The sequence below is a fragment of the Acinonyx jubatus genome, chromosome C2 (genome assembly GCF_027475565.1).
Source record: "Acinonyx jubatus isolate Ajub_Pintada_27869175 chromosome C2, VMU_Ajub_asm_v1.0, whole genome shotgun sequence".
Taxonomy (NCBI): Eukaryota; Metazoa; Chordata; class Mammalia; order Carnivora; family Felidae; genus Acinonyx; species Acinonyx jubatus.
In genome coordinates this window covers 136116-148212 of record NC_069384.1, presented here as the reverse complement: position 1 = coordinate 148212, position 12097 = coordinate 136116, and the positions used below count along the sequence as shown (strand labels likewise).

General features: G+C 46.1%; 1 protein-coding gene across 8 annotated transcripts in view; it reads left to right on the top strand.

The window, feature by feature from the left end:
- Positions 1-9874, top strand: part of PRMT2 (protein arginine methyltransferase 2) — a 71394-nt gene extending 61520 nt beyond the window's left edge. For all 8 annotated transcript variants that reach the window (XM_027041328.2, XM_027041327.2, XM_053220400.1 and 5 more), the window contains 5 exons: positions 2703-2878; positions 5813-5942; positions 6786-6922; positions 8287-8458; positions 9266-9874. In XM_027041328.2, the coding sequence (XP_026897129.1) occupies positions 2703-2878; positions 5813-5942; positions 6786-6922; positions 8287-8458; positions 9266-9298 (648 nt within the window). In that variant the 3' untranslated portion in view covers positions 9299-9874. The remainder of the gene's footprint in view (positions 1-2702; positions 2879-5812; positions 5943-6785; positions 6923-8286; positions 8459-9265) is intronic.
- The last annotated feature ends 2223 nt before the right edge of the window (positions 9875-12097 follow it).

The window sequence follows — 12097 nt, the reverse complement described above, 5'->3', positions numbered from 1 at the left end:
AGGTGCTCATGGACTGGAAGACAACATAGTAAAGATACCTCTTCTCAAACTGATCTGTAGATTTAATATAATTCCAGTCAAAGTCTAAGCAGGATTTCTTTTGTGGATATGACCAGCTCATTGTAAAATTTTTGTGAAAAGTAAAGAAAATAGAATAGTGGATACAGTTTTTAAAAGAAGAATAAAATTGGAAGAATTACATACCTGATTTGAAGACTTGGCATAAAGCTATAGTAGTCAAGACAGTTTGGTATTGCTAGAAGGATAGATACATAAGTCAATGGAACAAAATAGAGAAATAGATTCCTAAAAATACAGTCAGTTGATTTCTAACAGGGGAGCGAAATCAATTTAGTGAAGAAAAGATATAGTCTTTCCAACAGAAGATATTGGCATAGTTGGCCATCCATATGCCAAAAAAAAAAAAAAAAAAAGAGAAAAAAAGAAATTCAAGGCTTATACCTTCTACCAAAAATGAAGTCAAAATTGATTCTAGATCTAATTGCATAGACTAAAACTGTAAACTTTCAGAAGAAATCTTGGGAGAAAATCTTCATGGGTTAGGGAAAGAGTTTTTAGTTGATTCTTAAAGCACGATCCATTAAGGAAAAATTGATATGCCAGACTTCATCAAAATTAAAGGTGTCTATGTTAAGAAAATGTTAAAAGACAGTGTTAAAGATATAGTAAGATTAGGAGAAAATATTTGCAAATCACATATCTAATGTGTATCCTGAATATACAAATTATATATACAAAATATACACATTCTAATGTGTATCCTGAATATCCTCAAAATTCAACAGGAAGAAGGTCAACAACCTAATTGAAAAATGGGCAAACGACTCGAGCAGATACTTTACCAACGTGGATATATGGATGAGAAATAAGCATGTGAAAAGACATTAAACCTTGTTAGCCATCAGGGAAATATAAACTGAAACCATAATGAGGTAACCCTACACACCTGTTGAAATGGCTAAACTTTTAAACAATAATACCAGGTGCTATGGAGTGACTAAAACTCATAGGAATCACACAGCCGCCCTAGAAGACGGTTTGGCAGTTTCTTATAAGGTTATAGGTACACTTACCGTATGACCCAGCACTTATACGTCTGGGTATTTACACTGGAGAAGCACAAGCTGTGTTTACACGGAAACCTGTATGTGAATGGTTGTACTGGCTCTAATTACAATTGCCAAAAACCTGGAAACAACCTAAGTGTTCTTCAACAGGTGGTTAGATAAACAGCTGTCTACATTCGCACAATGGGGTCCTACTGGTCAGTAAAGAATGAACTATTGTGGGGCACTTGGGTGGTTCAGTTGGTTAAGCATCTGACCCTTGACTTTGGCTCAGGTCATGATCTGGCAGTTTGTGAGATCGAGTTCCGTGTTGGGCTCTGAACTCGGCATGGAGCCTGCTTAGGATTCTCTCTCTCTCTCTCTCTCTCTCTCTCTCTCTCTCTCTCTCTGTCCCTCCCCCACTTATACGTGCATGTTCTCCCTCTCTCTCTCAAAATAAATAAACCTAAGAGAATGAACTATTGATGCACAAATGGATAAACCCCAGAGACATTATACTGGCGTAATTAAAGTTATATGGAGTAATTAGAACAGTGTGGTATTATAATAAGAAAAGACAGATGAACAGAACAGGATAGAAGGCACAGAAGAGAACCTTTTAGCATATGAAAAAGTTGATATTATGAGTGAAAGAAGCCAGTCTCAAAAGATTATGTACTGTATGATACCATTTGTATGTCTTTCTCAAAAAGACAAAACCACAGGGATAGAGGCCAGTTAGTGGTTTCCAAAGGTTGGAGGTGGTGGGAGGAGGTGACCACAGAGGATATCATGAGGAGTGTTTTGGGGTAATGGGATTGTTCTGTATCCCGATTGTGGCTATGGTTACACAGATCCATACAAGTGTTAAAATTTATGGAGTAACCGATTTACTATTGGTAATTTTTAAAAATACAATTAAAAATGATCTGTATATAATTTTCACACGTGTGCATGTATGTGTATGTGAGGAGAAGGCCTTGAGCATAAACCACCAGGCAAACATTGGTTCCTTTTGGGCGCTGGGTTTACTCATGACTTTTATTTTTGTTTGTGCTTTTCTGAACTTTCTAAATTTTTCCATACTGAACATACTATTGCTTCTATAATAATAATGCCTGAAGTTATTTAAATAAAACAAAACCCTTCTGGGACTTCCCTTCAGCTGCAGGATGATGTGCCCCTGGCCTGTGCCTCACTCTTTGGTTCAGACACAAAGGCTGGCCTCTTGGGGCTTTAGCGGCCCCTGTTCTCCGTCACAGGCGTCACATGCCACCTGTCCGGGTGCATCCTCAGGGATCCGTGGCACTCCTCCTTTAATGTTCCATGTTTTTAAGAAGTGATTTCGGTCACCTTCCAAGGTTATGAAAATTCTGAGAATCCTCCAGACCAAATTTATAGGGGTTGACAGTTAAAACTCTGTAATACTGAGGGAGATGGCAAGAGTGAAGATCTTTCCTGTCGGCGGGGCCCAGTTCTGAATTCATTCTAAAGTGAACCGGTGTCACTCCACCCCAGGCTGTGGTGGGAATCTGTGATGTCACTGGTGTGGGTACAAGATAAATCCTCCCAGACTGTGCATCACAGACACAGGCCTCGGTCACCATGTCCCCCATGTGTCTCCCTGCTGTGCAGTTTGAGTTCATGATTGAGTCGATCCTGTACGCCCGGGACGTGTGGCTGAAGGAGGACGGGGTCATCTGGCCGACCACGGCCGCGCTGCACCTGGTGCCCTGCAGCGCCGACAGAGACTACCGCAGCAAGGTCCTCTTCTGGGACAACGCCTACGAGTTCAACCTCAGTGCTCTCAAGTGAGTGTGTGCTGCTGGGAGCGCAGACGTATTCCGGGGCCTCCTGGCTGTGCGAGCTGCGGGCTTCCTAAGACCGCATAACTCGTTGGTGGTAGAGCATGCCATGAGACTGATCTGAATTCACTCACATGCCTTGGAATTTTGCACGTGTCTTTCAGGCCTTTAAACTGGTAGCAGATGTGATGGGAATTGAAATGTCTTTTGCCATCTAAGTTCTCAAATGTAATGGGAAAAACATGGTCATGTTTAAAACCAAGGCCCTTTATAAATATGTGGGCCGTTAGCATACAAATAGATCTTCCTACTATGAGCTGTAAACTTTTAAGGGATCAGAAAATTTATTATGAAGTCATTCCTGACAGTTTGCAAAGGAAACGATGCTGCAGAATAGTTGATTTCCTAATTTTATATTATGGATGCACTTGTATAGTTGAGCATCAGGTTTAACTATAAAATGATTTCCTGATAGGTCCTTCACGTTTTAAATGTTGCCTCTTCTAAGAAGGATGGTGACAGAAGCTGGCTGCTTCCCCTTCTGAGTGTGCCGTGGGAGTTAGGAGAAACCAGCAGCAGCCCTGGAAGTTAGGTTGGGGGGCCCACTTGTCAGAAACTGCAGGAAATTTAGCTTATGCGGTGAGTGCCAGGTGAGCCCGGACACCTGCTTGATGCCCACTTGGGCAGTTGACAGCAAGATGGTGGCCTTGGGCGTTTTTGGTTTTTGTTAATTCAAAAAAAGAAAGAATAATGCAAGGGTAAGAAGTCTGCCCCAGTTAACATGTTGAACCATTGTACTCTCAACCCAAATCCCAAAAGGGATGGAGAGGAAATGTCCCCGGCAGAGCCGTTCTGTAGTTCATCTAGGGAGAAGTGGGTAGGAAGGGCCGGGGAGAATTAAAATAGAGCCGTGAAGAGCTGCCAGATATTAACATCTAAGCTACAGAGACAGGCGTGAGGGCAGGGTACTCCTGAGACCAGAAAAGACAGAGCAATGGACCAGGATGGACACACACACAACATGTGGGGAAAGTTGGGGTGTGAGGGGCAGAGGTGGCAAAGTGTCGTGGGACCATAGAAGAGCCCCTTGAAACTTCTTTTCTCCTCATACCATACACTGAAATTTAATTCCACATGGATTTAAGAGTTTTGTGGTAAAACATCGCATCAGCTGTAGGAATCCGTGTCAGGTCTTAGAAAGTCAACAGGAACAAGGAGGCACTGGACATCAGTCTGTAAAAATTGACAGCATCTGTATATCATCAGCATAAATACAATTTAAAAAGGCAGTGACTACTTAGAGAAAGTTACTAGCTGACAGATCCTAGAGTCATTTAGAAAAGATGAGTATCCAGTGAAATTATAGTCAAGTCATGGAAATACGCAAGTCACAAAAACCAAATAAAAATTACTGATAAATATTTGGAAAAAATTGCAGGATCATTAGTGGTTAAAATGCAAATTAAAATGAAATGCCATTTTTGCCTACCAGATGCGCAAAGATTAAATTAAAACAGCAGTTCTTGCTGCCTGAGCTGCAGGTGTGATGGCGGGGAGACGAGGCCGTGTGGCCAGAGCTGTGGGTGTGGCTGGCATCCACCCCCATCGCCCTCTGCCCCAGGGCCACGGCACGCTGCTGTGCACACAGTGTGGGAAACAGGCAGTTATCCGTAAGAATGCGGTTAAATTGCTACGTATCCATCAGATGGATGAATAGATGGTAAAACTGGTGGGACACAAACCATGTGTATATAATGGCTTCCGCTTTGCATAAGAACATGTATAAATGTATCTCTGGGGGAGAAAATGACTAAATAGATCAAGGTACCAAGGCACAGTTTTCAAGTTCCACAGATTCAAGTTTCTTCTTTAAAAAAATTTTTTTTATGTTTATTTACTTTTGAGAGACACAGAGCACAAGTCGGGGAGGGACAGAGAGAGAGAGAGGGAGACACAGAATCTGAAGCAGGCTCCAGGCTCTGAGCTGTCAGCACAGAGCCTGATGCGGGGCTCGAACCCATGAACCTTAAGACCATGACCTGAGTTGAAATTGGATGCTTAACCAACTGAGCCACCCAGGTGCCCCTCACATTTTTTCTTTATACTTTTCTATGTGTTCCCAATTCGTTACAAATGCATAACTATTTTATCATCAGAAAGATATTAAAAATATGTACATATTGTGGAATCTTCATTAAAATGTTTACCTTTATTTGCTATTTCAGAAGTCACTGCTGCACTTAAGTTTTGAAACATTTCCATGGTATATAGTAGGTTACTTTGGGCAAGTCTGGCAGCCAGCCAGTGGAGTGGGTGGGCTGTTGGGCGACAGAAGATGACCCTGCAGGAGGCCCAGCGCTTGTGTCTTGTTTAACTGACGCAGCACAAGCCCTTCTCCAGGGGGCACCTGCAGGCCTTTATTGCAGAGAGACCTAGAACAGGAATATCTGTTTTATCTGCTGTGGGATATCTTCCTCTCCTGTACTCACCCTTCTTATGCCATGAGATGAAGTGCCTGCGTGAGGAGGTGAAGTCAGGTGAGTGACGGAGGCCTTGTGAGGTAGCGTCAGGCTCCTGCTGACCTTCTGTCGACCTGTCAGGAGTGGGGGGGGAGGGGTCACCTCTTGGACTGCGGTCACTGAAACCACAACTGCGCAGAGCAGACTGGGTCAGGGCCCTGCTGTGTGTGGTAGAGGTTGGTTTCCACGTGTGCAGGCCCCAGGAATAGGACGTAGGCGGGAAGTGCTCACGTTGCTTGCACACTTGCCGGTCCACCTGCAGGGACTCCCAGCCCTGCCTCAGTGCCCTCGCCGCAGGTGGTGGCTGGGAATTCCTGCTGGTGCTGAAGAGAAAAAGCGAGAACCGTTGTCATGAATGTGTGTGTCAAAGCCCGAGATGCTGGTACCCGACTCTGAGCGGTTCCTTTGACTTTTTCCGTAGATCTTTAGCAATTAAGGAGTTTTTTTCGAAGCCCAAGTATAACCACATTTTGAAACCAGAAGACTGTCTCTCTGAACCATGCACAATATTACAGTTGGACATGAGAACTGTGCAGATTGCGGACCTAGAGGTGAGAGATGAGTCTTCCCTCTCACATTATGTAGGCGATGCACACACCCCAGAACTTGCTGTGCAGATAAATGAATTCATGAACTTTGCCTTTGATTTTCCCAGTCTCTTTTCTTTACGTTCTGATTTTGTATTTTATATTTTTATATTATTTTCTTTATAGTTAACCTCTTTAACATCATGAGCTATCTTTATATTCACATACAATATTTTCAGTATCTTCAGATTCTAATTTTATCCAATTTTATCATGGACTTTGAATTTAAATTTTTTTCTAAGTTTTTTTAGCTACTGTTGATGACAAAATTCTTTATACTTTCACTTACCCTGTGTTGCCACAGGGTGGCATTTGTGGATTCAGGATGTCTCGTTTTAAGGGTGCGCTGTGACCTGCGGGAGCTCAGATGGGCCAAACAATGTGGGGACTGAACTGTTGAGTCTGCAGTTAGTTTTGCAGTATAGAGACTCAGCCTGGAACTTTCTATCTATGCAAAGAATTGAGAAGAAAAAGTATTGCACTCAAATTTGGGGGCAGAAAATTAGGCACGTGAGGCCCAAATTGCTTGAAACCTTTTGTGATTACCTGCAGCACTTGAATTTATGATGCAAGTTTTAATCCTTTCCTGAGGAGGAAATTTTATGTGGCTTTTGATATGTTGAGCCAAACTAGCAAGTTACAGATTCAGAATGACTGAAACGGGTGGTAGGGCTGCCCACCGCAGTGCAGTGTTGTGGGATTCGTGAAGTGAGTTGCTAATTCTTGCTCACGCAGAGAGAGCCCTTGTGGCGTGGTGTCACATGCTTACCGAACCGTGTCCCTCTTTTATCGTCTGCTTGAACACAGACAATGAAAGGCGAGCTGCACTTTGAGATCAGGAAAGCTGGCACGCTGCATGGATTTACAGCCTGGTTCAGTGTTCGGTTTCAGAGCCTGGAGGAGGACGAGCCACAGCTGGTGCTGAGCACAGGCCCGTTCCACCCGTGAGTGTGCACCTCCCGCGGGGAGCTCCACAGCCTTTGGAAGAGCTGGGGCGGTTCACCTGCCTTCAGGTTGTCGGTATGACAACCACATGGCAGAGTCACGGATTTAGAGATCTGTCAACACTGGGTTGTTGACCTAGACTCTCTCCAGACCAGGCTACCCCAGGCGTGGAGCGCGGTGTGCACGCGGTGGGCAAGTCAAGGCTGTGCCCCACCTGCCCCTGCACTGGGCTCCCTAGGCTGCCCTCTGACCCCTGCATGAAGAGGAGGAGCAGACTTCATCTTCCTCAGTTGCTCCGGACGCTGCTTCTGCTTTCTGTGGTCTAACACAAACACGGTCAACAGTATTCTAGGGGCTTTTGACTCAGACTCTTGGGGAAGGTCAGTGTTTCTTGAGGAAAATTTTGTGTGCAGTAATGATGCACACTTGCTTGTGTGTCCTGGGAAGCTGATGTCATCTGCTTCAGTGCTGGACACAGCGGCCCCCGTGGAAATGCTGCCTTCAACTGGGGCCTTTGTAGCCCTGTTCAGTAACTGCCCTGGACCAGGGGTTAGATGCTGGCTGTGGCAGTGCGCCTAGAGGGACCCTAGCTGTCCTCCTGTAACATGGGAGCAGGGCTGAGGAGCTGTTTGGCCAGAGTGTCCTGTGGAGGTCCAGGGCTCCATCAGCTTTCCTTCTAGATCCTACTGGGACAGATGAGAGTAGGAACACTAAAAACCCAGTGGACAGTCGTGTGCCTGGGCAGTCTTCCGCTGGCGTGTCCGTACACAGCTGGTGTGGGGCAGGCAGGGCGCAGAGCCTGGGACATCCGCTCTCTGAAGCCCGGGGAGAGACCCTCATGGTGGTTGAGGCAGGAGGGAGCAGGACCTCCCTGAGTGTGACCGTGGGGCGCAGGCCCAGCGTCTGGCAGAGGCCACAGTGCGCAGTTGAGCCATGCTGTCAGAGCCGGTAGAAAGTGACGAGCTCGGGAGTGTGACCATTTCCCCCAAATGTTACAGTTGCCATGCTCCCCTTCAGCCTGACTCACAGGAATGACAACTTATTTGGACTGCAGACTAGAACTCGGGCCCTGGCAGCTTAGAGACCGAGCAAAGGGCTCTGGGTGGATGCCTACTGTGCCAGGGTGCAAGGGGCCAGGTGCCCTCTGCCTGGCCACCGGTGTGTCCTTGGGGCCACCAGGGCAAGCCTCCTTCACCTTTCTGGAATCTGGGCAGCATCCAGGAGCTGGATCCTGGCTGGGTTGTAACTCAATCCTGGCAACCCATAAAGGCCGTCTGGATCGTGGAGTCGGGGGATGTCTGTCCTGCGGTCAGCCTGAAAAACCAGGCTCCAGAGAGGTGACCCTACACCCTGTGTCTTGCAGCACCACCCACTGGAAGCAGGTGCTGTTTATGATGGATGAGCCTGTTTCTGTCCTCATGGGAGATGTGGTCACTGGCTCAGTTGTGTTGCAGAGAAACCCCGTGTGGAGGAGGCACATGTCCGTGGCGCTGAGCTGGTCCGTCACTTCCACACAGGACCCCACATCACAGAAAGTAAGATATTTGGCTGTAAAATCAGGTGCTAGGGTGCTGGTCCTGGGAGACGGGTCTGTGGTGATCACAATGGCCAGACCACACGGCCTTGTCTGTCTGTGTCACTTTTCTAACCTTCCTGAGGGGAAGTGGATGCTGTTATTTGCAGAACAGGAAACAGAGGTGCCAGAAGGTGAGTCTGTGGGGGCCGAGGCCCAGCCCAGGCTAGGGCCACCCCTTCCTGTGTCCAGGAGGCCCCGGTGGAGAAACAGGGCTGGGGACCGACCCTCTGCGGGGGCCTTCAGGTGGTGGGTGATGTAGGTGTGTGGCGTGAGTCACCTTCCGACCGTGGCAGCAGTTTGAGGCCTGAGGAGCCGTCCTTCCCACAGTGAAACGGTGAGGCCTGGCGGGGCCTTTGGCATCATGTCTCACAGAGGCTGCTGAGCAAAGGATTCTCTTCTCAGACTCAGGGTTAATGTAGGACAGAAAAGAAAATCAAATGGCTTCTCTTTATGTGTTAATACCTGTTTTATGCTTTGTTTTATGATAACTTTTCAAATTTAACTTATTTTTTAAATTTACATCCAAGTTAGTTAGCATATAGTACAACAACGATTCGGGAGTAGATTCCTTAATGCCCCTTCCCCATTTAGCCCATACCTCCCTCCGTTTTATGATAATTTTATGTTAAAATTTTAACGTTTGTCATTAAAAAAAAAATTCTGTCTCTGAATGTCATTCTTTTGTACAATATTAAATTACTCTTAGGAAATCCTGCATGTTAATCAGACTAAAGCGATTTATTATTTGATTTGTTTTCTTTTTCAGGTTGGAGAAAAAGTCTTTCCCATCTGGAGATGACAGTTGAAGTTCTGTGGGAAGCAGCGTGCAGATAGTGCAGGAATGAGCCTGAGTGAATGAAGATGTCCTTGGATGTGAGCACATGTTCTTGTGAAAGCCATGAGCTCTCTCGGCCTGACAGGGGTACCCCCCGGAGCTGTGGGCTCAGTCTGTCCGTGGGGTCCTTCACAGACGGCTGTGCTTGGGCTCGGCGGGAACTCCCTCACCACTGTCACTGCCCGTGTCTGTCCTCTAGAAGTAGGCTGTGTTTCCAGGTGTCCACAGTGCTGGCTTGTGGGTAAGTTGGTGGCACAGTGTCCCTAAGCTAGGTCTAGTTCACAACTCGTAGGACACACACACACATCAACCTTGTACGCCTGTGAAAGTGTTCACGCATCATGTGTTCATGGTGTCTTTGCTTCCCTGGTTCCTCCCTCACCATGCGGAATGTGGGACTGCACAAAGCCGTGCAGGACCTGCCGGTGGCCATGCATGTGACGGGACTCTGCATGGATAGTACAGTTGTAGAGATGTCTTCCAAATAAATTATGTGTTGGCACATAGCACGTGCTCAATAAATATTTTTAAATAAATGAATGTTGGCGTGTGTCCTGTTTCTGTGTACACACGTTCTTTTTACAAGCATGGGATCATGCTATATGCATTGCTTTGTAACTTTTCTCATCTAATATGAAGAAACTTCCATGCCTGTAGGTATGTGTCTACATTTTTGTGTGTGTATTGTTTTGAATTTTAATTAGCTTTTTATTGAACTATAAAGTATATACCCCAAACTGCATAGGTCACATGTGTACAGATGGGTGAAATTTCTTTCTTTTCTTAAGTTTATGTATTTACTTTTGAGAGAGAGAGAGCGAGAGAGCGAGCGCATGAGCAGGGGAGGGGCGGGGGGGGGGGGGGGAGAGAGAGAGAGAATCCCAGTGAGGCTCTGTACCCTCAGCCTGGAGCCAGACATGGAGCTTGAACCCACAAACTCTGAAATCCTGACCTGAGCCAAAATCAGGAGTCAGAGTCTCAACTGACTGAACCACCCACGTGCCCTGAGATGGGTGAAATTGCACAGAGTGGACATCCATGTAACTCGCACTCACTCCAAGACACTTCAACCCACTAGGGACCTAAGTGCCCCTTCCACTCAGTACCCTCCAAGGGTTATGCCTAACCTCTAACAGTGTAGATTGGTATGCCTGGTTTTGAACGTTATATGAGTGGAATTATAAATTGTCTATTTTCTAAAGAGTATTCAGTCAGTTTATGTCTTCTTAAAATTCATAGGTTGGACACTAACCCCCAGAGTGACAATATTAGGGGTCAGGGCCTTTGGGAGGTGGTCAGGCCATAAGGAGAGGCCCCCACGATGGGATCAGTGGGGGATCAGCCCATCTAGGAGAGTGTCCAGAGGGCACCTCTCCCTGCCCCCACGTGAGGGCCCAGTAGGGGGAGGCCGTCTGAGAGCCAGGAAGCGGGTCACCAAATGGGCTTGTGCCCTGATGTATGTCCAGTCCCAGACCATGAGAAATAAGTTAATGTTGAAGCTGCTCAGTCAGGGTGGCCTGGTGTGGCAGCCTGTGCAGTGTAAGACGGTACACTTTTGTGTCTGCCTTCCTCAGTTCTCGTGATGTTTGTGAGACTCGTCCGTGGGTTGTGTGCACACGTGGCCTTCATGTTGCTGTGTGGTGTCCTGCTGTCTTATGTACCACTCTCTGCGGGTCTTCCTCCACTGCTGGACAGCTGCATTGTTCCCCGTGTTCAGCTAATGGGGTCTGTGCGGGTGTGTGTTTGGAGCATGAATGTATGTGCACGTTTCTATTGGAGGCACACCTGTTCTTGAGCTTACCCAGGTACGAATGGCCGGATTGTCCTTCACAGTCAGAGAGCCTTATGTCCATACGGCAGGCCTGCAGGGCACTGCGATTCACATGTCAGTCCCTGCTGTCATCTGGGGTTCTCATCTTCACCGGCCTGGTGGGTGTATGGATGTAGTGGTTGATTGTCTGTTTCTCATTAATTTTGTGGGGGTTCTTGATGTAATCCGGCTGGGAGTCCTTCAAAGATTTGTTCTGTGAACTTCTACTCTGGCTTCTTCCCTCTCTTTGGAGTATTTTGATAAACAGAAGTGTTTCTTAAGTTTTATTTTGTTCAGTTTGACATTATTTTTCCTTGTGAGTAACACCTCCTGTGTCCTGTTTAAGGAATCTTCTCCTATTCCAAGATCTATAAGCTGTTCTCCTGAAGTGTCTTCCATAGCTTCTATTGTTTTTACCTTTGGCACATAAATCAGCACTCCACCTGGCCTTGGTTTCTGTCACTGATGTGAGGGAGGGGGTTGAGATCAATTTTCCCCCATGAGGTAGATGCTTAGATCATTGGTTTTTAACTTTTTCCTTTCCGACACTTGAATTTTCCTCTAGAGCTGCTTCAGCTGCAACAACTCATCTCGATACACTTTTAGTGTCTCCTGGTTTCACGTATTTCGTAATTCCAATTCCAATTTCTTCTGTTGTACCATGGGCTTTTTTTTTTTTTTTTTTTTTTTTTTTTAGAAATTTTGGCTTAATTTCAAAAGATGGGATTTTCTAGTTATTTTTCCTTATTAATCTCTAGCTCAATTTCACCACGGTCAGAGAACAACCTGAGTGATTTCAACAACTTGAGTGGTGTTCGCAAGTTTTTGAGAAGAAGGTGTGTCCTGTAAGAGGACATGGAGCTCTCAATACACCATTAAAGTCACGTCTATCAGTTGTGTTGTTCAGACACTTAGATCTTGACTGATAGTTTTGTCTGCTTGTTCTGTCAGCA